The sequence below is a fragment of the Phalacrocorax aristotelis genome, chromosome 13 (genome assembly GCF_949628215.1).
Source record: "Phalacrocorax aristotelis chromosome 13, bGulAri2.1, whole genome shotgun sequence".
Classification (NCBI taxonomy): Eukaryota; Metazoa; Chordata; class Aves; order Suliformes; family Phalacrocoracidae; genus Phalacrocorax; species Phalacrocorax aristotelis.
In genome coordinates, this window is record NC_134288.1 from 10,726,714 (window position 1) to 10,753,847 (window position 27,134).

At 51.6% G+C, this 27,134-nt stretch overlaps 1 protein-coding gene across 3 annotated transcripts; it reads left to right on the forward strand.

The window, feature by feature from the left end:
• Positions 1 to 9,179: 9,179 nt before the first annotated feature.
• Positions 9,180 to 26,556, forward strand: TCEA2 (transcription elongation factor A2). 3 transcript variants are annotated; one of them, XM_075108437.1, is made up of 12 exons: positions 9,240 to 9,381; positions 10,569 to 10,661; positions 10,757 to 10,965; positions 12,120 to 12,182; positions 12,846 to 12,951; positions 14,390 to 14,480; positions 20,507 to 20,640; positions 22,108 to 22,164; positions 22,964 to 23,118; positions 23,468 to 23,614; positions 25,590 to 25,661; positions 26,261 to 26,556. In XM_075108437.1, the coding sequence occupies exons 4-12, from the start codon at positions 12,129 to 12,131 to the stop codon at positions 26,267 to 26,269; spliced, it is 825 nt and encodes a 274-aa protein (XP_074964538.1). In that variant the 5' UTR covers positions 9,240 to 9,381; positions 10,569 to 10,661; positions 10,757 to 10,965; positions 12,120 to 12,128; the 3' UTR covers positions 26,270 to 26,556. The 3 variants fall into 3 exon arrangements, with proteins under 3 accessions (XP_074964539.1, XP_074964537.1, XP_074964538.1); XM_075108436.1 differs by lacking the exons at positions 10,569 to 10,661; positions 10,757 to 10,965 and having other exon boundaries at positions 9,181 to 9,381; XM_075108438.1 differs by lacking the exons at positions 10,569 to 10,661; positions 10,757 to 10,965; positions 26,261 to 26,556 and having other exon boundaries at positions 9,180 to 9,381; positions 25,590 to 25,798.
• Positions 26,557 to 27,134: the final 578 nt, after the last annotated feature.

Sequence of the window (27,134 nt, forward strand, 5' to 3'; positions counted from 1 at the left end):
TTCAGAGCATCCTTTGTGCTGTAGCTCAGGGAAAATGGCAGCGAAATCTCACAGCAGCAGAGCTGGGGCTTGGGGATGCTGTGAGCAGCCGCTGGGGATTTTGGTGCAGGGATGCAGGGTGGGAGGAGGAGGAGGATGGTGCAGACCCCCAGGGATGAAGGCTGCGCCAGCACTGGGGGTCCCTGCAGCTGGTGGGGCACAGGGGGCCGGGGCAGGAGGGAGGTGGTGGGGAAGGGCTCTAAGGGAAAGGCTTTGTTTGCGGGCCAGCCGGGAGAGTGGAGGGCCTCCGGGTTCCAGCATTTCTCCTACACTTTGCTCCTGCTGTGCGCGGGAGCCGGGCCAAGGTGGAGCACGGCGGGGTGGAGCGGGTCCCCGAGGAAGGCAGGGGATGGCCGCACATTTAGCCCTTAAATTGCCTGGGAAAGTGGCTCTATCTTTCCATCTCCCTCCAGGGCTCTTCTCTCACCCAAGCCGAGGCTGTTTCCCAGGCTGCTCGCCCCAAACACCTCCACCTCTGCCCTCCTCCTAACGACCCCTCTTGCTTGGCTGGTTCAGCCTTGCTTGGATCTGAAAGTGCTCGGGGAAGGATAAGCAAAGGCTCACGACAGAACAGCCCTTCGTGGCGTGCTCGAGCTGGAGAAATAAGGTTAAAGGCTCTTATCTGATGGAGCTGCAGCCTTGCCAAAGCCTCTTGCTATCAGCTCGGGACACATGTGCTATTGGCAAAGCTTCGGGGACACAATAATACAAACAGTTTTCATTGTCGAGTCAACAATGATGGGAGAAGGAGTCTGGTGCTATTACCGGTATAAAAGGCGCGCTGTAGGAAAGCTCAGGACAGGAGGATGCCGTCGGGATCAACAGTGGGGTTTAGCAGATTACAGTTATATTTGTATTTGGGAAGGAGAAACCTTCCATCCCCAGTGGGCTGGATCCAGAAGGATGGAGCTGGTGGCAGGGGGGGTGGGGGTTTAGCCTGCAAGGAAAAACTTAGAGCAGTGCTGGAAGCAGCTGCAGCAAAGTGCTGATGGCAGCGGGTTTGGGCAAGGGCAGGAGGCAGGTCTGCAGCCTGAGGTCGTGCTCTGCTGGCTCGTGAGAAGTGGCCCGGGTTAAAAACTCATGGCTGTAAATGACTGAGCAGGGGTTGCAGGGCAAGGGAGGCTGCGGCAGTGACAACCAGAAGCTTGTGGGATCCCTCCACACCCTCTCACTACAAAGCCTGTATATTTGCAAAAGGCCACGTTGGTGAGTGTGGGGCGGATGTGTGATTCGGCACATGCTGCACCCAATCCCTGCTGTCATTTGGGCAGATATGAGGACACTGGGGAGAAGGTTGGTGTCTCCGCACCGGCTGGGGCTCGTGCACAGGGGCCATGCCACACCCATGAGTTTCACAGCGGGAAGCGTCCTTCCAACATCCGTGTTTCATCTCCCCCACACTCTTCCTCCTCAGCCTTTGCCAGGCCCCTGTCAATCCAAACGGGATCTTTGGAGAACACACACTCCTGGGCTGGGTTGGATGTGTAGGTGGATGAGTGGGATGGGACAATGAGTGACATGGGGCCACTGTCCTTATCTGGAGGGGCAGCAGCCCCTCAGAAGTGGCACCCGTGGGGCTGCTGCATGCCCACGGCTCTGCCTGCCCAGCCCCGGTGCTGTGCTGTGCCCCTGGGAGCCAATGTCCTGATCCATGACACCACACACTGATGTGGGCTCAGAGTGGGTTCTTAAGGGATACAGGACCCAATGCACAAGATGGAGAACCTCCAGCGACCTGGCTCACCGAGGGTAGGGAAGAGGTGGTCAGCAGATGTGGCACTGGGACTGAGGCACGGTGCCATCCCACACCCCTGGAGGTGGATGGCAAGGTGACGGGGAATATCGCCTCGGCCATGCCTGTGGTGGTGAGGAAAAGGACGCAGGTTTGACAGTTGTCGTGCCACGATGGCAGGGGGACAGTGAGCACAAAAGGCCCCACACCATGGCAGGGCTGTGGGGAGCTGGAAAGCCAGGCAGGAGGTCAGGAACTTATTGGCTGCTGTCAGGGGTCGAGCGGGGCTGGGGCAGCCATTCCCACTGGGAGCAATGATGTCAGGCAGCAGCCACGGCCGGGAGGCAGGAAGCACAAGGCAGCCAGTGAGTCTGTCCTCCTCAGCCATCCCCATGTGTTTTCATGAACAATGCACCCCGTTGCAGGGACGCTGTGAGGCTGGCCCTCCCGTGTCAGGGACACTGTGAGGCTGGCCCTCTCGTGCTGCCGGCAGCACTGCATGGCTGTCTTGCACACGCACTGGCATCCTGGCTGCTGCTCTGTGCCGGGTGCTGCTCCCCATCCACATGGGCTGCAGGACAGTGCCAGCGTCACACCTTTTGCATGGGCATTTGGCATGTCTGCAGCATCGCTGTGAGATCTGGAGGGAGGAAAACCCCAGCATGCATTGGTCACAGCCTGCACTGCTCTGGCATCGCTGTGCTATCGTGCCCCTGCCTCTGCAGGCAGGGCTGCCACTGCACCTCCCTACATGGCACCTCTGGCCATGCCAAGACAAATGTGTGGGGCAGACATGCTGGTGAGCCCCAAAGGAAGCCCATGGAGAAAGGACGGCTGTGCCAGCTGCTGCCGTGGGCCTCTCCCACTCCCAGCTCATCTGGGGCAGGGTAAAAACCCACCTTAAGCATCCAGCTGTGCTTACCCGGGTGTCCAGATATTCCATCTGGAAGCAGCAACAGTGATTACTCAAATATGCCAAGGAAAACCTCCAGCAGACTGAGGTGCTTAGTGATGCTGTGAGATGCAGAAGAGCCTCTCCAGGCTGGGGGTCCACTGGGACAAGGGGAGCCACAAGCCCAGTCTCTACCCTCCTAGCCTGGGCAGCTGGGGCTTGGTTTTGCCTTCTGGCCCTATGAGCAGCCTTCCTGAACCCAGCGGGCATTTGGAGCAGGCAGGGCGATGGCAGCCAAGCAGGGGACTGCGAACAGGGTGGCTGGGACAGGGCAAGGCGCCTGGTGGCAAACGCCCGGAGGGAGAGGGACTTCCTGAGCACATCCAGCCAAAGGATGGCCCCAAGGACTCCAGCTTGGCCTCTCCCTCCGCTCCCTCCACCCCACCCAGCACACCCTTGTTTTCGCAGAGGTGCCTCCGTGCTGGGGATGCAGCAGGCTGCGTTTGCCAGCGGCTGGCAGCAATGTCCGTGCTGGTGCCGACAGGCCGGCTGGCATGTTTTCCCTCAGGGAGGCTTTAGCAGGAGGCTGTGCATTTCTGGGAATTGTGTCGGGCAGGGAAGGAGGTTATTGTTTGAGCTGCAAGTGTGCGGCGCGCTGATGAGATCAGGGCTCTGCTCCGCGGTGGGGCAGCTGAGCTGTCTGCAGCACCGCTGATGGGGCGATAAGCAGGATAAGGCTCTTATCGGTGATCCCATCGCTGCGGGGAGAGCTGGAGAGCAGAGGGCACGGCAAGGCCCCAGTGACCTGCCTCTGCTTGTCCTCGCCGTGAGGTTAGCATGGGGCAGGGGGTTGTCCATGGGGTTTCAAAGGGAGTGATGAAGACAGTGAGGCAGGGAGCATGCTGGCTTCGCCCTCTAGCATGCTGCAGTGCGGCTGTCCACCTTGCTGACTTCAGGCATGCAGAGTCTTCCTCCCGGTTCTCCCAGTTCACCCAGCAGCCGCCTCAGGTACATGAATCCAGACCCACCCATAGGAGCTCTGATGGCTTTTAGATCATGGGCGCCCTTGCCGTGGGGGGAACCTGCCCCACACAGCTCCCTGCAGCCATGCCAAAGCAGCTTTTGCTCCAGTCATGGATGGAGGAGGCCAAACGCTGCCTGTTCACTGCCTGGATTTCACCCTCTGCCTCGCTGGTGGGCAGGGGGAGGTGTGTGTCTGTGCAGCCACTGCATGGGCACTGTCCTTGTGTCCCTGAGGTGGTGGTGATGGAGGGACTGCCGCAGCCGCCAGCTCACGGCTGAAATGCCGAGGGCCTTGTGCATCGGCAGGGCAGCTCAGGGGAGGGTGTTTCTGACGAAAGGCTGTGCTCTGCCAGCCCTCCTCGCTGAGCATCTCCTTCCCTCTTTGCCTGCTGACCCCTGTCTCCAGACCCTCTGAGGTCTCAGTCCCAGCCATGGGTGCCCTACCATGTGCTTGCTCCTTTGCAGGCAGGGCACAGGTCCCATCGATCCCAAATTCTTTTGAAGACAATATCAGAGCTCTGGAAAACCACTGTGAGGGAGGGGTTGGGGTGTCAAAGCCCTTTGCAGTCCTTGCTGTGGGTAAGCTGAGAGGTGCCAGGTTAGTCCATGAGAAACAATCATCCTTCTCCTCCTCCTCCTTGGGAGGATGCCTCCCTCCAAGCACCGTGGCTTCTGACACAGAGCAAGTCACAAGAGCCTGAGAAGGACAGACCTGCTGCCACGGAGGGTCACCGCCATCCGGAGAGCTTCCCCACTGCCCTGGTCTGGAGATCGCGCTGGTGAGCAGGGACAGCATAGGAAATGCTACATGGGAAAGCCCTGTGTGAGAGCCCAGGAGCCCCTGCCTTCCCACAGCAGACTTATCAAGGCACCAGTTCAGAGTGGCGCTTTCCATGGGCCAAAAGGGAAGTGCATACACACCAGACTTCTCGGGGTCAAGGATGCTGGGCAAGTAGCGAGCCGAGAGGCTGCAGGGGGCAAGGGAGGGAACTGGGGCGTGGAAAGGGAGACACAAATAGCAAAATGAATGGCTTGAACTTCCTATGTTTTATGAAGGCGAATGAAAAGAGACAGAGACTGGGAGAGAAAGGAGACCTAAGCGCTTGCACACACTCTTACACACATGTGCCAGCCCAGACCCCAGAGCCTGTTGGTGGCTGGTGTGGCACGGCAGCCTGCACCCACTTGGCTGGCACGGCTCTGGGCCAGCTGCTTGTCTGGCCCAGCGTCCCCTGAGAACACCTCATGAAGCGTGACAGGCTGCTGCTTAGCACTTATGCCTCCCCCTGTTATTATTATTTTGAACAACAGCCAGTATAATTAAAATCATTAGAAGGAGGAGATTTAGGGAACATCCACAGTGTCTCGGAAGAGCATCTGCAAAGCTGGAGGTCCAAACTCCACCCCAGCATTTGCAATGAGCAGGGCCCAGGGGAACCATCATCTCCTCCGCGTCCTCCCTTCCATGCTCCCCGTTTCACAGGGTGGCAGAGTCCGGGCTACCAAGCGGGGTGGTCCTGGCCAAGTTCCCCTCCACAGCTGCTGCCCGCTGCAGCTAAATCCCGCAGCTCTTCCCGGTGCAGGACTTGTCCCAGGACATCCAGATGGCAGCATCCCCCGGCATGGCTGCTCACCAGCAGCTCTGGGAAAGATATGGTGGGAGACTGTGGGGAGCGGAGGACATGGAGCCACTGTGGGCTGCTCTGCTGGAGCAGCATGGACGGAGCCTGCAATATCTCCTGGGAGCCATGCTTGTTTCTGTAGTGTTAGGAAGGCCTGTGCCATGAGGCAAGGTATGAAGCGGTCCCTTGGCTCCTCTGAGGAGAAAACAGGATGGTCTGCAAGACAGAAATGCAAGTCACAATTTGGGCCAAATTCACCAGGTTTCTCAAGTGTTTGGATGGATCATTTTGGTCTCCAGGGTCAAAAATCCCTGATGCCAGGGCGAGGAGCCTAAGGACATTCGACAATTGCAGCAAGGCAGGGGACAAAAGGCAGATCCCTGCCTCTGTCCTGGGGCCAGCACCAGCTCATGTCTAGGGGATCGGTTCCCCTGTCTCTCTCTTCCTCCTCTCCCAGATTTGAGCTGCCCTGGGCCGAGAGAGGAACAGTAAAGTAACCATCCTCAGGGAGGTCAGTGCTGGGAATGGCTTGACCGTCAGTGCAGGATGGTGGCTGGCTGCGGGCATCCTTGCCAGCAATGTGTGCAGGCAGCAGGAGCCCCGCTGTGATGGCTGCCATGCCAGGTGGAGATGGCTGAGATCCAAAAGTGAACAACCCAGCAGAGCCAGGAGCCCTCTGCTGCTGCCAAGGCAGGCTCACAAGGGTGAAAAGGAGGGGAGATGTGTCAAAACCCCTCCCCAAAATCAGCACTGCTCTGGCAAAGCCTCTGGCAGCTGCTCCCATCTCCTGACTGGCATTTGCGATGCTGGATGAGGGCTCGGGGTCTAGCAGCTACTTGCTGTCCATTGTTCCCTTGCTGGGGGTGCCCCGCTATCGGCTCAGAGCCCAGCATGTCACCCAGGGACAACCTTCCTGTCCCTATGAGCTGTGACCCCAAGGCTGAGATCCTGGAGACCTGGGCACACCTGAAATTAGGGGGTGTCTCAGATTGGAGCTTCCCCAGGGGTCTCATGGTGGGTAGGTGGGCAAGGGTGGGCCCAGGAGGTCCTCTCCTCTCTGCCGTCTCCAAAAGTGGACCGGATTGAGCCTCTGGTGGTTGGGAGCAAGAGAAAGGGTGGGGTTTGGTGGCCGATCTCCAAATGAATGATGGTGACTTGAATCTGCTGGGGATACTGGAAGCAAGGAAATCTCATCCGACTTGATCCAGCCCATCCGCCCGGTCCAAATCAGCTGAGTCACTTGGGAAACACTGTAGCCCAGTGGGAAAACCAAATGAGATTTTATGGGTTTTTATTTTGCACCAAACTCTTCTGGCTCCGCCAGGTTTGCCTGCCGAGGGGAGCTGCCAGCAAGGCACCACGTACAGAGACTTTCACAGTGCCTCCCAGTGTGCAGGGGTCAGCTAAAGCCCCCTCCCAACCTCTCCCCCGAGCCCTGCTCCCGTGACAGACTTGCCCCTGCTCTGTTTTTAGCACATTCAAGTAGCTGCTTTCACAAGAGGTAAAAGAAAGTTCATGGATCCGTTGACAGATCAGGCCAAGCGGGAATTTCTCTGGGAATTCCTGCAATAGCAGGTTGGCTCCTGTGGAGGTGGAGTTTCCTCTGGATCTACCTCCACCCAGGCTTGGGGAGTGCTCTGGCCATGGGCTCCACGCTCGCTTGGGAGGCTGGGCTGAGCGACGCCACGCTGCTTCCCAGCCAAGGTCAGCCAGAAACCCTCCCGGCGCTGCAAACGCCTGTCCTGTTAACCCTTGGGAAGAGTGGAGCAGCAGGCTGGCAGGGTTAGGCTGCAAAGCTGGCCCGTGCCTGCAGGCATGCAGGGACAGGAGATGTTTTCCTCTCCCACCCAGCAGGCAGCGGATGGGGCTGGAGGCGTGAGGATTTCATGCCATTATGTTCCTTGGGGACCTGCTGCCAACTGGGCGGTTGTGGGGCCTGGGCGAGAACGGTCCACTATGGCGGGAGGCCAGCATTGGCGGGGTGATGGGTTTCTTGCTTGGAGGCAGGGAGCAACAGGGTGACAGCGCTCGGCATCGGTGACTGTGCGCACTGGAATCTGAGACACGTCCCCGGCCATACTTGTGGTCAGGAAACATCTTCGCGTTGCAGCGATACAAACCACATTCACAGTGGCAGCAGTGCCTCTCCAACGTGCCTCTGACGCCAAGGACCGGCATGACCCGACCCCACACAGGGGACCGGGAGCTGCCTGCTTCCAAGGACCTCCAGAAGTTCCCCTTGTTGGGACTTGTTTCCTCCTCTCTTGCAGAGGTGGGCCTCTCCAAAATGGCACCCCCTCGCTTCATGGCCAGGCCCTGCCAAGGGATGGAAGCTTTCCAGATGCTGCAGAGGCCCCAGACGGAGGGCTGGAGGGAACTTGTGTTCGCAAACATGGGGCCAAGCCAAGAAGTTTCAAGGTAGCTCCAAGTGTCATGCCAGGGAGAGGGTCTGGAGCTCAGGTTTGGTCTGGGGCCACCTCTGCTGGTTTGGGGATGAATCAAAACATGTCTTGCACATCTGGGGAGCAGTTCTTGCTTGAGGGGAACCCGGAGGTGTGTCCAACTCCATGCGAGTTGCCATAAAGAATAGCAAGCTGACAGCTTTAGGTACCTAACAGGCAGTTTGGGAGACAGCCACCCAGGAGAGGTTTAGCACTGCTCTGTTCAATACTCCCCACCTTTGTGTGGTGGTAAAGCTAAACTTTGCCCTCATTGACTCAGTTGCCACAGGACAGAGCAGAGTCGGAGCTGAGCTCAGGGAGCCCCAGTTCCCAACACCTAATTCTGCAGCCTGAGGCCACACATAGCACATCTCCATGCTTTCGCTTGATCTGTGGCCCCGCTGGGGCAGGACGCAGCCGCTCTTTACCAGCACAGTCAGGGCCCTCTCTGAAACATCCGCGCTTGGCGAGGGCTGCAAAGCCGGCTGTGCAGGAGGCATCGAAGTTCTCCCCCTGCCAGAAACCAGCTGGAGAGAGCAACAATATTCAGCGGTGAGTCCCAGAGGCAGACATTGCGCAGCTCCCGGGGGACACGCTGCCCTCGCACAGTGTACGAGTGCCACCTACAGGGGGGCTCCACGCTCTGGCCTGGGCACCCCTAAACCATCCATCCCCTCTCCACCCTTCTGTTAGTCTCATGTCCCTAAGGCTGCACTGGACTGGTTGCACGGCCTCACGTCTCGGTTTAGCCAGGCAGCAGGGCTAGCCATGGCGCTGAGGGCGAGCCGCCACAGGATTGCAGCCACGGGTGATATTCCTGTGGTGCTCGATGGCTGCTGGAGCCACTTCCCTGGCCTGAGGCACCACAGGGCTGCTGACTCGAGTCTGCCTTTCAGGTGGTGCTGCTGCCCGGACTGCAGCGGCTCCGTCAGGGTCAGGGCACCTGGGGCTGGTGGAGGGGGCAAGGGATGCCCACCTGTGGCAGGGACTGTGCAGGTTATAAAGGGGAGAGCTCCCACCCCCTACTCCCACCCAGGCTGGGCTGTGTGTGGGGTGCAGCAGTGCTCAGGAATCCCTGATGGGGAGCCCTCGAGGGGGACCCCTGAGGGATGGGGCAGCCTCTGTCTGTGGGATGCTGTGCCACGTTGAGGCAGCCTGGCTCAGCCACCGGTGCCCCACGACAACACATTGGGAAACGCGTGTAGTCTCTGCTGGCTCCGGGAAACCCTGAAACGGCACCGTGGGGGAGACCGCGGGGCTCTCCCTCGGCGCCCTGTGGCTGGGCCGTCAGGGCGGCGGCCCGAGGGGACGTACTACAGCCCCCACAGTGCCCCGCGGCGGGGCAGGGCGGGCGCAGGGCACTCTGGGAGTTGTAGTCCCGCCGCACGCCGGGAAGAGGCGTGCGGGCGCGTGGAGAACTACGAATCCCGTCGTGCCCCGCAAACTGCCCGCCCGGACTGCGGTACCGGGGGTTGTGGTGGGCACCGGGCAGCCGCCGCCACCAGCGCCCCCCCCCCCCCCCCCCCCCCGCCCCCGGCCCCGGCAGCCGCGGGGAGCGGCGCGATGGGCGGGGAGGAGGAGATCGTGCGCATCGCCAGGCGGCTGGACAAGATGGTCGCCAAAAAGAACGCGGTGAGTGGCGGTGGCTGGGCCCCCGCAGCCCGGTTGGGGTGAGGGAGCCCCCCCCCCCCCCCTTCCCCCGTTTCTGGCCTGGCAGCCGCGGCCTCGCTCTCTGCGGGGCCCCCCCTCCTCGCTGCCGTGCTGCAGGACTCCCTGGTTCTCCCTCAGTGCCCGTTGTGAGGGGACCTCCCCCTTCCCCAGCCCCCATTTTGGGGGCCTCCCTCTCAGCGCAGCCCTCCGTCGTTACCGTGGTGGTGCAGAAGCTGCCCCCAACCCTATCAAGGTGGGGGTCCCTCCCCCAGACCTGGCTGCAGTGGGATGGTCTCCTTCTCCGTTCCCCATCCGTTGCGGTGCTGTGCGATCCACCCTGTTCCATCCCACTGCTTGTTATTGGAGGGGGGGGCTCCACGTTCCCCGCTATGGAGGTGCGGGAACCCCTCCTTCCCACACCATGCCCCCCACCCCACGCCTCGCGCACCCCCTGCCTCGCAGCTCAGCACCTGGGGCTCACCCTCTGCTGCCTGTTGGGGTGTTCCCCTCCCGGGGAGCATCCTCAGCCCGCCCCCCGTGTCCTTTGGGAGCCCTTGGGGAGGGGGATCCTTGTGCACCCCCCCAGCACTGACCTGGGGCTCTGTTGTGCCCTCAGGGAAAACCCCAGTGCTTCTGTATTTGCCTCCTGCATTCCTATCCCATGCAAGCACTGCTTCTGCTCACTCTCGTGTGGCCTTTGGGGTGTGGAGGGCTGGCCTTGTTGCTGTCTGTGCCCTGGGGGTCTCACAGGGTGTGTTGTAACCGGTCTGGGGGGACAGCTGGAAGTATTTCCCTGCCTAGTGGGATAGTCAGCCGGTGTTTGTACGAGTACAGTGTCACACAAGTGCCAAGGCAGCAAACTGGTGACAAGGGCTTGTGATGGAGGTAGGCTGTATATCTGTGTTTGGGGTGGGGGAGAGGGCTTTTGGGGCCGGGAAGGGCTGTGAGGAGTGGGAGGTGATGGGCAAGGAGGGGAATGGGTTAGGGGGATGTGGTATTTGGGTGATGGGATGCTGGGTGAGCTTGTCATGTGAATTTTTGGATGCTGGACCAGCTCTGCCAGCTGCGGATAGGGGTGAGTGCTGGCACTTGTGTAGCTGTTGTAGCAACCCAGGAAAGTATGTTTGGGATAAACCGCAGCCTGTGATGTCTGTTCCCGTTGATGGCAGGTTTTCAACGCCATTGTTGAAATAGGAAAGGACCAACTTTGCAGAATTTGCCTCCAAGCTTCATTGAGAAAGAGGCAGCTTCTTAAATGAGCGGTATGCAATGTTTCCTCTTGGTTGGCATTTTATGTGGTACTGAACTATATAGCGTGTTTATTGTGTATCGGCTAATTTGCGAACTCTTCCTGCAGGACAGTAGCCTGGAGTACCTGTTTGTTGCTCTAGTTTTTGCATGGATCCCCATTTACTGCCATGGTGCCAAGTGGCTCCATTTCTGATAACGGAGACAGGAATCATCCCGTCATTTTGTATGTTAAGGGCTGGATTTAATGGAGTCCGTTTGGCTGTTGGAGGAACGGAAAGGTGTGAAACTGCCTGAGTGGGAAGTCACTCGTTCTGGGTACGGTAATGTGTGGTTTATGCTGGTGTGAGTTGCTTGTGTGCACACTGAAAGCTTTGACTCTGCTCTGATTTGGCTTTCTCAGCATCTCTTCTGTAGGGTGGTACTGGCAGCTGGATTGCTTCCTGCAATGAATCGGAAACAGCCCTTCTGCGTAGGAAGGACGGGATCTGAGGACAGGGCCTGTCAGTGCAGGCTGGTTTGCTTCTCTACAGTTGTAGGCTGTGTAGGTCTTGTGCTGCAAATGGGCTTGGAGTGGTTGGTGTTTTAAATGAGCTGTTAAATGTGAACACTAGAAGGCCTTGTTGGATAGAAGGGGGATGGGAGGAAAGAGCCAGCTGAATAGAGACAGGCAGACTCTGGGCTGTGATGTGCTGAGTGCTGCTGAAGGGAGACAGTGCTTCTGTCCCTGCTATTTTTTCTGAGAGACTACCCATTTTGGGTATCTACAGGTTGTCTAGTCAGATTTTTTTTCTGGATCTGGGCTCCGGGATGCAGAGCTGATGTAAGGAAGCTTCATATAAAGAGTTTCAAGTAACCAGCTCTTCAGCTTCACTGCTTGATGGTTCTGCTCCTGGTATCAGCTCTTGTCCTGAGCAGAGTGGGGTATTAATATGAAAACTAGGAAACAACTACATTAAGTTTCATGTTGTAGGAAGAAGGATACTTCTAGCTCTGGCTCTGGACAGTGATTCTGAACGTTAGGTGGGTGACTGAAGTTCTTGTGACTGTGCTAAATTGTGAGCTAATATTACTCAGAGCCCCCAAAATAGTGAGTTTTATAGTAGGATTACCTGTGCAAGCCAAGGGTTGTGCTGAGGGGGCGGTTGTGATTCAGAGTGTATTTTTCAGGTGTGAAAAATGTTAAGCTTGCTGGGTAAGGATAATAAGCTATTGCTGCAGTTGTACCATACACCAGCAAATATCTGTAGCGCTCCAGTGCTCTTCTGTTTTGCCCATTCCAATATCTCAGGTGCCTCCAGATTGTAGTATCTACTGTCTGACCAGATCAGCAGTCCCAGCAGTACTCTTGCTGATGTTTTAGGGAAGGCTTGTTGGTGTTTTTCCCTTGAATTCAAACTTTCTGAATTTATTCCCAAGCTGTTGCATTTCTTTGCTAAAAGCTGAGGCACTCATTCTCTTTTCGTCTTCAGGATGGTGCAATGGATTTATTGAAAGAACTGAAAGGTATGCCTATGACTTTGGACTTACTGCAGGTGAGTTGCACACTTAGGGTAAAAAGCTGAAGTCTGCATCTGGATGAGTTCAAAATGTTGTCCAAATAAACTTAATAGATTTTCTTTCACTTCTTGCCTCACTCAAAGCATCAAAATAAACCTTAAATCCACAAAATAGTACTGAACCTGGGTTTTGGACCCGCAGTTAAATAGCTCTGGGCCACCATGTTCTGCCTGAAACTTGTGCACAGCTGATGAGGCAGATGTGGGTAACTGCTCAAATCCTTTCTTAGGATTCAAAAAGAGAAAAGATTAAAGTAGCAAACACAAAGGGCAGTCATGGGAGAAGTTATTTAAGTCTTTGTAATGGTGATATTCAGGGCACTGGGGAGGTGTGAGCAGAATTACAATTCAGAGATTAAGATATGCATCTTGGAAGTTGTTCACTCTAAGCTTGAATGTCACTTATAGGTGTGTAGAGAAGGTATTTGTGGGTGATTGGATGTCTAGCTTCTGATGTTTGAGTAAGCTGGAGAGTGTCACCTTGCTCCTCCAAAGTTGTAAGGAGATAACCATTCTACAGGTCCTTGGATACTTCATATCTTGGTCATTGCTTTGACTTTGTCATGCATGTTTCTGATTTCAGTTAGTAACAAATAACGAATCTGTTTGTGAATGATTCATTTTAACGTTCACTTGCAGTCCACCCGCATTGGGATGTCAGTAAATGCACTGAGAAAGCAGAGCACAGATGAAGAAGTGATATCGCTTGCCAAATCCCTCATCAAATCTTGGAAAAAACTTCTAGGTAAGAAAATCAGCATGTTCCTGTCAAATTCAGCTTGTGAAGGAGCTGGCTTCAGTGGGAGGCTGGGTTTCTCAAGAGAGCTTATATATTGATCTGAATAGAATATTCTAGCAAATCAGCCTTTACAATTGCACCCTCTGCCTTTCAAGTTTTGTCTTCTGCCATGCATTTCTCTACATTTAGCTGCTGTTTAGCTAGCTCATCCTCCTTGAAAGAGCATTGAAAGCTTCAGGTCTATTCTTAATGTGTACCTGTCCATATAATAAACAGCAGCATTATTTGTAGAAACAATATCTGTGCTCTGAACCCTCTGCCCCCGCTTGAGTGCTGTGTGGCATTTATACAGCATGTGCTGTCAACCTTGTGCAACAGCTTGTAAAGAGAAATGCTGGAATGCATTTTGGGTGATGAGTTGAGAAGGACCGTAGTTTAACACCTTGTAGACATTCACAAGGACTGTTTCCTTCTGGGGAGGCTTTCACGGTGATGGTGATTTCAAGCAGAAGCTTGAAATTCTGTCTGAGAAATCTTAATGCTGATACAGCACAGACTAATGTAGATAGAGGGATTACAAATATGGTTTTAGTGGTTACCTTTGATAAAACAATGAGGCATCCGCAGTGCTGAGATTGGAAGGGCAGCTCTAGCTGTGACCTGCCAGCAAGACTGTCTCCCACTCTGCTGGTAGCAAAGAATCCCAATGTGAAATTCAGACGCTCGTTATTTTTTAAACAGATCTTCTGGGAAGCTGTGTGTAAAAAGAACAAGAGTGACATGGTGTTTGAGACAAAGTGAAATGTGCAGCTGGCTCTAGTCTTCACCCCAGGGCTCCCCACTTCTTAATATGCCAAATGAGTGTTAGAAGTACTGTTTTCCTGTCCTGGCTGGGACTGTCACTCCCACATTAGGGTTGATATGCATTGGCTAGGCTGAGACAGTTTTACCTCTGGGTCAAACTTGTTCTACAGTGTAATGAAAGTCCTCTCCAGGGTTTCCGCAGCACTTGGGAAACACTAGAAGTTGTATTCTCAGAAGGACTAGCCTGTGCTGGCCCTTCAGGTGGTGTTGGCTGGAAATGCTGCTTTTAGTGGTGCTTTAGAGAACATGATCTAATCTTTACTCAGCAGCCAGGGTGTCTCTGAAAGAAACTTTTGTGATGAGGCTTGTCTTGTGAGGAAGCTTATCTCCTAGGCAGGGAAGGTGACTGCTCTTTAGTTTGGTGAGGAGAGCTTTTGTTTGAATTAGTTTCTGCTTCGAGGTCTGTTGGAAAGTGTGGAAGGCCATAAAGGCATTCTCTCTCCAGATTCTTTTTGGAGAATAATAACTTGCCTTAGGGCAACACTGTGTAGTGTTAAGGCATTGATTAGTGTGTGCAGGGTTGTAGCATAAAGATCAGGTCTGAACCCTTTAGCATCCATTTCTCTTCTTCTGAATATAGACGCTTCTGAGGACAAAAGTGAGGAGAAAAAGAAAAGCCTGTCCTTGCCAACATCTTCCTCGAAGGAGACTGGTAACTCAAGAGACCAAAGGTAATGTTTCCCTTTAACCAAATATGATACTGTTACAGAATTTGAATTTCTTATGGTACCTTACATTAATTTTTGGTTTTAAGTGTCTGAGTTGGGAATTTTGTGTTGTCAAATTCCTGGTCAGAAGCACCAGGAGTCTAGACTTCCTCAGAGATTATCTGTGTGGTGTTTTTAATAAACTGTAATGCAGAAATAAACATCTACAAAATACAATGGCTTTAGTGAGTTTTTTTATTTTATTCACATCTTATTTCATGTTTTTCTACTCTTGGTTATGTGTTGATTTTTCTGTTAGTAAGCCACTTCTCTTTTTCTTATTGCATTTTCATATACTTTTGCTTATTTCTAACTTTGAACTCCTTAGAAAGAAGATTGTTTCTGGCCGTTGCAATTTCAAGTGCTGGATGGGATTGGTTCATATATCGCTACAGTAAAACTTCCATTTCTTTGTCGTCTTCTCGACAAGTCCCAGCAGAAGTGCTCTTTTCACTCTAGGCTGGTGTCCACCCATCTGGCAGGTCTGCTGCATGCTTGCTCCTTGCCGTGTCTCGGATGTTACATCCTGTTTCCACTGTCTGCAACTGCACGACCCGCACTTGCCAAGCGGTTGAGTCGAGGCAGTGATCAAAGGGGAGGAGGCAAATGCGATTTAAAGCTTTGTTCCGGAGGCGAGATACTTCTCTCAGCCTCTGATCCCAGGAGGGTGTGTGCTTTGTAGGTTTGACCCTTAAGTGATTTAGCCAATTTCCCAAGCTTGCTGGAAGATTTAGAGCATTGAGGCTATAGTCCTGCTGGGTTTAGGCTCTTCCATGTTTGCAGCCTGTCTCTGGTCACTTTCTTGTCATTCTACCCTTTGCTTTTCCTTTTTGTTTTTTGCTCAGATCTCTCAAGGCTTGACACTTCGGTGTGAGCCTTTGCAGCTCTACACAGAGCTGCTGAGGGAGAAGGCTACTGATGCTGAGCTATGTAACTTCGACATGCATGTTTGGTTATCTCACTTCCATAAAATGTGAAAAAGGATTTGCAAAGTATTGCAATAGAAGTACTGGGGAGACTTCACAGAAGAATTGAGTCTTGTAGTGATGTAGTACAACACGGGAGCTAGGGCTGTCTAGATCTGTGTGCATGGCACATCCAGTGGCAGTCTGGTGTGTGGCAGTGGCAGAGAGGGGTAAAAGCCGTAGGATGGAGTTTCCCAGCTGCTGTTTCCTTTTGTCCCATTGAGAGGAGATGAGGGTTGGAGGCCAAAGAGCAGTCAGTGATAGTGGAGAAGGGGTTGCTTTGTAAGCTGGGAGGGTTGGTCTGAGCGCTATCACCAGCCTTGTGGTGCAAATACCTTCTTTTCATGATCCTTATACTCTAACGTGCAGACTGGTACTGCCTTCCCCAGGGTGTGGACACAGGCAGGATCTGTTGTAGGGCTGATTGAGGGTAAGGAACTGAGTCAGTCACTGGTAACAGCCCTCGTGCATGCCCTTGCTTGTAAAGAGAGGCAGATTTCCCTCCAGGGTAAGGGCAGAAGCCTCTGTGGAAGTATTTGTTGGCTGTCCCTGATGGGGAAAGGAGAAGGCAAGTATTACTGACTTGGCTGGTGCTGCTCAAGCCAGGAAGTAGTATTGCAATTTGAAGAAAAGGGAAACTTCTAATTTAACTTTTGGAAAATTGACCTTGGGGAGTGTGGAGCCTGGAGGGAGGGATGTGTGAGACACTCCCTGGGCACAGTGGCAGGAGGCACTTCATGAGCAAAATGAGCTGGGCCTGCTAGGACATCTGGTTTGAAGGCTGAGGCTTGTAGTAATTTCCCTGGGAATAGGATCCTGGCTGTAGGTAGAGAGGCAAGCCCCTACTGTCTCCTTGCTTTGTCAGACAGTTATTGTGGGATGTGTGGAATGGGGCTTTCTGGCTTGTGCTGCTAACCCTCCCCTGTGCCTTGAGGATGTGCTGCAGCTAGTTACTAAAAAATGTAGCTACTGTAGGTTTTTTCCCTTGATGCTTTCTATGTGTATTCAGCCTCCATCTTCTGAATGGCAAAGCATCCCCTTGGTTGTGCAGGATAAACAGAAGCAAATGGATTAGCACAGCATAGGCAGGCAGAAGCGGCTAGCTCCTCGTCAGCCTGAGCCAGGCTGTCTTTACAGAGACAGGAATGCTTATTCTCCAGTGCTGCAAAATAAGCTACTAATCTGCCTTGACAAAAAAAAAAATTATTAGCAGCAAAGAGTCTTTGTTCTTTGAAGCACAGACTGTGATGATGAGAGTCTGACTAGTTGCTCAGTGTGTGCTGGCTGGTTCAGATGAGGCTGCTATCGAGACACCAAAGATATCAGCTTGTATTCAGATATTTTAGCCACTTAGTCTGATAGGTTTTGGCTAGGCCTTCCTCTTCTGTCAGGGAGAAATACTTGAATAGCTCTTGGCCTGAAACGTGTCTTGCTTTCTGGAGCACAGATGTAAAAATCCCTCCAGTAACTAGAGAGCTAGGACTGTGAGACCTGAAGGCTCTGAGCCAGCCAGTGTGGAGCTGGCACCTGTGAAGTTATATGCTGCATTACTGTAATCTAAAGCATATTCTGTTGTGCTGTAGTGTTTTAGACCATTAGTGTAGTACACTTTAATGAGCTATGTCTAATGTTTCTCTGTCTCTGGCAGCATGAGCTTTTTCTTTTCCAGGATTCACTAAACTGCCTTTATTAGGAGGTTTTGGATCTGTGGCCTGAATTCAGCTCCTCCGTGGGATTTTCTTCAATTGTAGCCCAGAGTTCTGCTTGTAGTTCTGGCTGTTGCTTTGCCACCATTTTGCTCCAGCATAGCTTTTTTTATGTCTAAACTTTTGTTGCCTGGATGGATTTACAAGTTCTTTCTCCTGTTTAACAGGAACAGTGTGAACCACAAGCATTTCCTGAAATAAGTCTTCTAGGTGTGTTTGAGGTCTATTTCCCAACTATTCTAATTATAAACTAACTCCCAAAGCTTGATAACTAACTTTCTGTACAGTCTTTGGAGTAGCTGAGAAGTCTGTTTCATCTAATTTGCGAGTGATCGGTTGTCAGGGCATGTATGACATGTATGTATATGTAGGCAAATACGTCTTTACTCATCAGCTAACAGAAGTGGGATAACCATGCATCTTGTCTAGATTTTTTCCACCTCCAGGGAATAAATATCTAAATATTTAAGACAACAGCATTTGCAGATAGAACCTTCCTGAAAATCAAGTATTACCTGTGCAAATATTAGTTTAAAGACCTGACTATAAGTATCGAATGTGGTGAAGGTCTGTGTTGAGGGTTCACACGCAATAGTTTTCCTCTGGGAGACCTTAGTGTCACTGTTGCTTGCAAAATGAAACAAAAGTTAAAGCTAGAAGAGCTCTCAGGAAAGCTCCTGCTACCCCTTCCCAGGACAACACAGCCTCTGCCCAAGTTGGCCCTGATAGGCCTTTCTCGAAGCTCTTTGAAATCCTAAAAATCCTTGGGGTAAGATACTTTCACAGCTGTCTGTGGCAGTATCTTCTAATTCATAACTCACCTTTACAATCTGAAACTTAGTCTCAATCAAAACCTGTCTTGCTAAGACCATTTCTTCATGCTTTTGTCTTTAGCAGGCAAGGAGGATTTTTCTTACTATCTTCCTTTGTAACAAGTTTTACAGCATTTTTGGACTTGCCTCTTCTAAGTCTTCCCTGCTGCAAACCACTCCAACTCTTTCAGTCTTTCCTTTTATTGTAGGTATGTTTTCCAGGCTTTTTGCCTTTGTCCTTTGGGAAGTCTCACTTTTCCAAATTGTTATATGCAACATGATCAGCTGTGATTTTTAGACGAGTTATTCCCGAGTTGTGTATGCTTTGCTATATATGCCCCCATGTGTGCTGCCTGTGATCTGTGCATAGCTTCTTAAGCACAAAAGTACCTGATGGTGATTTGTACAGCCCAGACAGAAGATCATCATCTAATTGATTATTTGCAAGCTAAGTTGTTTCTTCTCTTTCTAGTATGTGCGGTGTAAATCCTATTTAATATTTTTGAGCTGTTTGGACACAAATCTGTTCCTTGATAGCCTTCTGCAGTGTTGACCAGTAAATCTAGCTGGTAAAAAGTGTTTTTATTCAGCTGCTGTCAAAGAGAAACACAGTAAGCTTGCAATATAGGTTATATTATACATGCCCCTTGTAGAGGGCATCTATTTCATCTGAGCAAGAAATTAACCTTCTGCTGTGGTTTGAGCTGAACAACTTGCTGAGGTGCACCGGTGGATGCTGCTTAAAAGGGGCTGGTGAGGTTTTGGACTTTGGAAATCCAGAAGCCCTAATGATGATCTATGGGCTCTGAGGCACTGCAGAGCCAGACCGGGTTTGAACTTAGCAGGGCTAAGGCCCTGAAGTTGTCTGGCTCACTTTGTGTGGCAGCAGATTCAGAAGGTTTCCAGCTTAGCGGTGTTTTTCTGTGGGCTGACTAATCCCTTCCAGGACAGTGTAGTGGAAGTGCCTGTTCATAACAGATGTATTTCTGATGGCAAAGAACTGGCAGTAGTGACCCAGCTTAACAGCAATTGTGAAGCTGCTTGGATCTTCAAGATGTTGCCAGTATGGCATGGATGAAGTATCAGGGTTTCCTTTTTTTTTTTTTTGTCTCTTACTGCATTAATGTTACCAGGCATTGGCCATAAATTCAGTGCATTTTGTGGCCCAAACACCAAAGTCAGAGCAATATCTGCTGAAAAATTTGCTGTTCTGCTGCCTAGATTTAAGTGGGAGGGAAAGCTCTATAAAATCATCTGGGATTCATAATAGCCCAAATCTTTTACTGGTAGTATTTGCAGGGCTAACTAACTCTATGTGCAGATATTAGGCTTTATGGGCAAGATGTCTCAATGCTGTGGGTGTACACCCAGCTCAGTGAAGTTACTTTGGCATGCGAACCTCGCAGCAGCACGTGGAAGCCCAGCCTGCGCCGTGGTTCTGCCTGCAGCATGCGGTGATCATCTGGGCATGTCCGGGTGGTGATTCTGTGCCTTCAGTCTCTCCAGCCAGCTCCCCAGCAGGTGACCTGACTGATGCAGCCACAGCAGGCAGGTGTTTGCATTCCCTTGCCTGTGCCCATGATTGCTTGCAGGTGGAAATTAAGTTATTTTTGTGAGTGATGCAGTATTTTAGTCCTGTGCCAGCCTGGCACTTGTGCAAGCTGTGTGTGGTTGTGTAGGGGTCCTCTTCTGTGAGATGAGTAATCAAAGACTCTTATCTAGATTACAGGAAAAAGGAAGATCCTCTTGTGCTACACTTCAGGGTTTTTTTATTTTGTTTTTGTTTTATATCTGAGTTGAAGGAGCAATTTTCTTTCTTTTTCTTAGCGTGGCAGCTCCTGGAGGGGCTAGCGTAGGCTTCTCTGATTTCTGCCCCAGAAGGTAGCATGCTGCACTCCTTGTCGGCTGCAGAGAGCTGGAGTGCTTTTTTTAATTTAGCTGTTCTTTCCTGCTGCTGAGATCTTGGTAGTAAAGAATATGAGATGAGGAACCAGCTCCAGCACCTGCTGAGATCAACCTTACTGGTGCCTTCTGCTCCCTTTTTGCTGAGAACAGTTATGGACTTCATGTCCTCTGAAGTGAGAGAGGAATAAAGTACTGTGCATCTGTGTACTACACTACCAGACCGAGAGAGTGCTGATGGTCTCAAGAAGTCCTGAGTATATTTGGGTTACTGATGGTGTCCAATGGCTTTGTAATATTTTCACTTGATGCCCAGTGGTGCAGCAGTTGATACGTGTTCAATAACAAGTTGGTTGGCAGGCCTCCTTCATGGATTAAACCCTCCATTTACAGCTGGCAGAGTCCACAGGAGAGTTTATCTGGGTTGTTGGGTTGGTTGCTGTATTGCGCTATATGCTGATTCAGGGCATGTGTCTTTGCACTGTTTTCCTCTGACTGGTTTTGTATTATGATTAACAGGATGCTTGGCCACATACCTGCTGATCCCTTCTCTGCTCTCAGTGACCTGAACTGAGACATTCTGACAGGTGAAGTTTCTCTTTTAGCTCCAACAAAAGGCAGGAGCCTCCGAAGACTCCAACCACCCCCAAAATCACCACCTTCCCTCCAGCACCTGTCACCTGCGATGCTGTCCGCAACAAATGCAGAGAAATGCTGACAACAGCTCTGCAGGCTGATGGTAAGTGCTGGGGGAAACCCTGCATTGCCTTAAGTGCTTCACAGCTCCTGGTGCATTCTGACAGAGACCTCTGCATGTAGGTCAGTGCCAGCTCCTCTTAGATATGTTCGCCTGTAGCAGCCTAGTCCAAGGATTATTGTCATGGGCTTGGTCTAGCCACTGGCCAGCACTTTGTCAGAGTGGCTGGCACTGCAGCATTTATAGACGCTTGCTATAAACTGTCTGTAAGCCTGGCTTGAACCAGAGGCGTGGCAATGTGTCAGGCAATGGCTGTTAAAAACATGGGGTCTTCTGCTCTGCAGCCTGGGGTCCTCTGGCCAGAAGTTTCATCTTCAGGTGTGCAGGTATATGCTTCCCTTTCTAGGTCTGAGTCTTGTCTGATTGCTGTAAAGTGAAGCTGTCATCTCTGCTTACCCTTGGGGCACAAAATGAAGCTGTAACTAAGTACATGGAATTTATTGGTAGTGGTGCTTATGCCAGTTACCATCGGCTCTTAGACTCCCCTGCCCATGCGAAGTGGAGCCCCTTATGTACCGTGGATCTGGGGTGGAACAGGTCTCTTGCACTCAGGCTGTGCCATCTAAAATGAGAAGGAACTGCAGGTGCTTGGCATCTCTGGAAGTTAGATTTTAAGCACCTCAATCTGAGCACATGCTTGCGTCCAAATTGCAGATCCCTTTGGAACACTGGGGTCTAAGCACTGCAGAGTTTTATCAATTTGGAGCCAAGGAATGTAGACGGCAGATGGTGAAGTTCAGTCTTTTTCTAGCCTTCCTGTGCGTGTACATGTGTTTATATATATGTATGCACTGCATTAAATACTTTGCATAACTCTTAGAAAGAAGCCTTTCCATGTGAAGTCTGGGAGATAGTCCCCTTGCGTCTTTTGCTAAGCTCATCCCTGTTCCCTGCTTTATGGCATTGGTCACCATACCCAGTGCCCTAACTCCTAGCAGTTATTGCACTCTGTGATGCTGTTTAACTGGCAAGAAGTGTGTGAAAGAAGAGGGGAGGGGCAGAGTCCTGAGCTGAGAAGAGAAATGAAAGCTTGACTCCTGTGCTGCATGCTTTTGGGCCCTGCCAGATTGTTGGTCTCAGTAGAGCTACTTCTCATTAACACCAATACCTGATGACACTCAATTCCTGCCTATGTGTGTTTGATTTCAACCATACCAAGAACATATTAGAAAACTGCATGTTTGGGGGGGCAGGTTCTTGTTAGCTTTGTCTAGTGTGGTCCATCTCCTAGAGAGGCAGAGGGCAGAGACTGCCTGGATTGGTCTGTTTTCATCACTTCCCTTCTCAAAAGGTCAAAGGGTAGCTAGAGCGAAGGCAAAGATGCCATTTGGTGGAAAGAGCATGGAAATCAAAATAGAAAGTTATCTAGATTTGTATCTCAGAAATACTGAGCCTGGGGACCCCTTGCCCATTGAAAGTCATTGACCTAGTGTTTCTCTTGTCTTACAGACGACTATATTGCCATTGGTGCTGACTGTGAGCACATAGCAGCCCAGATTGAAGAATATATCCTTACTGTGTGGGGCTTCTTCAAGGGCCTGCATGCCTCCAGGCCCTGAAATTAAATGTGCTTGGGGGGAAAACGAACGGGAGAGTCCTTTGCATAAATGTTCTGCTGCAACTCTGCTTGTCAGGGCTCTGAGTCTGGTTCCAGCTCTGCCTGCCTGAGTCTTGGGTCACTAACAAACTGCTGGTCTGGTGTTCGGAGCTCAGGGCAGACCCCTCGCTGGTGTGATAGACACAGTTATTTCCTCCTTGTTCGCACCATAATGGGCTGCAATCCCCAGTTTGTCCTTCCCATAAAAATGCTATTTCCTGCTCTCAGCTCTGCTTCCCAGTGCATGCAACTTCCCTGTGCCTCCCTGTTGCGGACAGTGTGCTGATATAGACAAAAGCAATGGGAAGGGTAGAGCAATGAGGATCAAGTTGCATGTCGATTTGAGATTAACCAGGAGCTTGCTTGGTTTGGGGGCTGTGGTGTAGTAGGTGCAGCTGGGGTCTCTTAGTGGAGGGTTTTGTGGCTACTTTGCTGACAGAAAGAGCAGGTGGAAGAGCCTGAGCATAACTGAAAATAAAGATTATTTCCGGCACAGTGAAAAAGCCAGACCTGAAAACCCCTGAACGCTGGGAATGTATAAGCCTGCTCTCAAATCCAGCATTAACCTCTCAGACCAGACACTGCTGTTGGGTCCCAGCACCGTCTTCTGTGTCCTGGCAGAGAGGAAGACTCTCCGCTATTCATGAGTGGTGTAGAAAGTGCTTGGAGGCCTTTGGGTTGATTGCAGACTCCTTGACTGCCATGTACGCATATACCAAGATGTCAAGAACACCGACATGAAATACAAAAACCGAGTGAGGAGCCGCATCTCGAATCTGAAGGACTCCAAAAATCCTGAGCTGAAAAAGAACGTGCTGTGTGGGGCAATTACCCCTGAACAGATTGCAGTGATGACCTCGGAGGTGAGGAAGCCTGAGGAGCAGGGTTTACTTCTTACAAGGGATGTGTCCTGTGGTTTAGCTTGAAGCAAGGGGCTGGTCTGCTGCCAGGGTTGCAGACTTCTCAGCAGCTGCTGCCAGGGTGTGTGGGGAGCAAGCTGGCAGTGGGGTTTGCAATGTGGGGCCTGTTGGGCCTTCAGATCATCATGGGGGCCTAGGTGTGAACTGGAAACCAGGATTGAAAAGCTTTTTGTCTTAGTACCCATCTGTTAGGCCACCCTGTCCTGTTGACTCTTTCCACTGTAGTGGGTGTGGTGGTAGAACTGGACAGATGTGACTTTATTGCTTTTTTGTTTTTTTTTTTTTTTTAAAGGAAATGGCCAGTAATGAGCTGAAAGAGATCAGGAAAGCCATGACGAAAGAAGCAATCCGGGAGCATCAGATGGCCAAGACAGGAGGGACGCAGACTGACCTCTTCACCTGTGGGAAATGCAAGAAGAAGAACTGCACCTACACCCAGGTTAGTCGTCTTGCTCCTACAGCCTCCACACTGCTGGCCTCTGCACAGGACGTGATCTGTCACGGTCAGGAGTTCTTGCTGCTCTGACGGGCCCTGCAGCATGGCACAAATTTTGCCACTGATGGAGAGAACCTTTTTGTACACTCAAAGCTCTCTAAAATGTACTGCGTTTGCACAATGACTTTGTGCACATTTCCTTGGAGCTTGTGTAACTTCTTGTATCTCATTTTGACAAGAGCAGGGGTTGTGCAGCACCAAGGAAGCTTTCAAAAGTACAGCAGTGCCACGCAGCTCGGAAGAGCTGCACATTGAAAACAGGTGCTGGGAATGTGGAGATTCAGACAAAAGGAGTGGGTAGTGTAGAGGAGAGAGACTGCAGAAACCGAGGCAGGCACGTTGATCATATTAATAATGCAAATTAAGAATGTAGATAAGCTGTGGCTGGACAAATCCCAACTTATTTAAAATCAAACAACATGAAACAGGTGAAACATAAGGAATAACAAAGCAGCGATGTGAGCAGGCAGAGGGGATTTTTCTCCTCAATGGACAGCTGCTGGAAGCTTTGTGCATTACCAGTTCCCATGTTCACGCCAGGCATCTGGAGATAAATGTGCCTTTGCTGTGAGTCAGTGTTTTAGAATGTGCAGATACCCAAAAATGCACCAGCAACCACGCGATTGCTACTGAGTGGGTGCGCGCAAACTGCATGTGCAAGTGCTGAGTGAAACTCCTTCATATGCTTGGATGTGATGTGCAAATGCAGATGAGAGCCAGGCAGTTGACCAGGGATTTTCCTTTGGCTCAGCAGCACTCTTGTATCCCGCAGGCTGGCTCAGGCGAGAGGCCTCGCTCTGCGAGCGCGTCCCAGTAAGTCAGCTGGAAGCCCTTCATGGGCTGTCTCGCTCGGCTCAGCAGCACGTGGGACTGTCTCCACCTGTAGTGGACTGGAGTCTGACTGCCTGGAATTGGGGCAGGTGACAAGAGTGTCTTCCAAATAGAAGTATCGGAAGGTTTTCTGTATTTTTATTAATTTCCAGTGAAGTAGCTATTTGGTGACTGAGATGTCGTTAAGTTTCAAGTAGATGAACTGGCATTTATGAAAGCATTCAAAACCAGGCAGTAATGTCAGGTGAGAATTACAGAATTTAGCTATCCGGCATGTTTGCAAAACATGCTTAATTTGCATCATGCAAATACTGTGACTCTTGCATATTGGGTAATTACACATGTAGATCATCATAATTACCCCACGACATAGTTCTGCTGTCTGGCTTGTGCAGGGACTGCTATTATTTTCAGCGTAGCTCTGCCTTGTGGTATTCAAATGCCATGAAAATGTGATTTTTAGCAAAGTATGTGTTTCTGGCAAGAGCCAGTCAGAGGCAGCAGTCACATCTGGGTTAAATATCAGAATTCCTTAATGGCTTAAATACAAAACAGACTGGAAATGTGCAGAACCTGGTAACGCAGAAGCATGTTCCTGTGAGGCCAGCACATAGGACTGGTCTGTAAATGGGAATGGCTTGAGTGCTTTCTTACGTGTGGCTGTGGAGCACATGCTTGATGGGCTGAGGGTTTGGTAGCCTCGCTGCCAGCTGCACCCCTTCCCAGGGGACACTACAGGGAGGGACTGCTGTGGGTACATCCACCTCCAGAGCCACCTGCAAGGAGTGGGCAACAGAGAGGGGTGAGGAGGGAAATCTGCTGCTGCAAAACATGTCACTCCAGGTAGTGTCATACCAGGGGGGGGGGTCGTGAGATGTGCGTAGAGGTGTATATGTGTGTATAAAACAGTAACCAGACTCATCTTACCGGGAAGCTCCTTTTGCCCTCCCACGCCTTGGAGTCTCATTGATTTCCGGCAGCATTATGCTGGCCTGAATCCCTGGTGGCCAGAGGGACAGGCTCCCTGTGGCCTCCCCTGGAGCCCTGTGTGATGCTTGGCGCTCATATCCCTCCTGTCCTCCCCCAGGTGCAGACCCGCAGCTCCGATGAGCCCATGACCACCTTCGTCGTGTGCAACGAGTGTGGGAACCGCTGGAAGGTAGCACACCAAGGATATTACTGGCACTGAGGGGTGTTAGGGTAGCCGCACCCACGATGCTGCAGATGTGTAGCTGCTGCCCTCAGAGGTGCTTGCCAAATGCTGACTGGCTCTAGCAAGTGATCTTTCCTCCCAGCACAGAGGCAAGAGCTCCTGGGTTCATCCCATCTCTGCATACCAGCTGAGGTCAAGTCTCACTTTTGCATTCCCTGCCTCCCTCCTCACATCCCCTTGTCTGCCATGACCAGCTTCACAGTCCTTTCCATGCTCCCTCTGCCCCCTGAGAGATGGTAGTGATGGCATTCAGGATTTAAAAACTGCTCTTTTATACTGTGCACAGAGCTTGGGGGTGAGTGGAAATCTCCCTGTCGGTGGCTACCAAGTGCCAAAGAGCCACAGCAGAGAGATTCAAATGGGAGCTCTGTTCAGCCCCTACTCCAGGAGCTGAGCCCTGCCTCTGCAGAATCCCCAAGGCCTTGCCACCTTCAGAAACAAGACCGTCACCTGGATCCCTGTCTTGTAGGCAGCACATGCATGACCTGCAACTCCCCTTGGCAGTGAGGTTTTCTAATCGGGGTTTAAACTCCCTTCTCTTGCAGTTCTGCTGATATGTGCCATGGCCCGAGAGCGGCAGCCAAACGCAGATCAGAGTGCAACCTCCATACGCCAGCTCCCACGGCAATTGTGTATTGTGTCCCAAGTGAGTTTGCATTGTCACGTGCTGAGAGAGCAGCTGCGGGGAGGCCTGCCTCTCCGCTTGGGCCTCAGTGGAGAGCCACAGCTGTGGGCTCACAGGTTGGCAGGAGAGCTCACTAAACACACTTAGTCGTTATTTTCTCATCTAAGCAAGTATGGTCACTTTTTCTTCAGAACTAATATTAAACATTTTTTGTCAGTTTCTGAGTTTTATTTGAACTGTGCATGTGCAGCACTTTGCTTTTGCGGTGTGGAACTGTGTGGGAGCTTGACAGATAGTCAGTGTCCAGATGGACGAGAGCTGAACACTGCCTGGGCCACCAGAAACCAAGAAGCTGCTTGTAGGTACACCCTCAGCATGTGAAGCCTTGTTCCTGCTCATGAAACAAAACACTGGGCCAAGTCCAGTGGCTGCATGGACAGTACTGGTCTTTCTCTTGGCTGAGGAGACCTGTTGATGGAACACAGCTTTTAAGGTACAGACCATATGCTGCTTTCCATCTTGACAGCGCTCATGTGATTTTGGCACAGTGATGCGTACCTTGTCATCTTAGGCCTTTAAATGCCAACAGCATAGGCTGCTGCAAGATGAGAATGTCCTGCCTGGGTTGTAGCAGACTGAGAGCAGGGTGACACCAGCCACAAAAACCCAACCCAAATGCTTGACTTGGAGGAGCAGGACAGGGAGGAAGGTGTGCTAGGCCCAGGTAAGGTTAATCTCGATAGAGGGAGAGGCCATCAATAAAGGAGGTGGAGGGAACCCACTGGTTAGTGGGA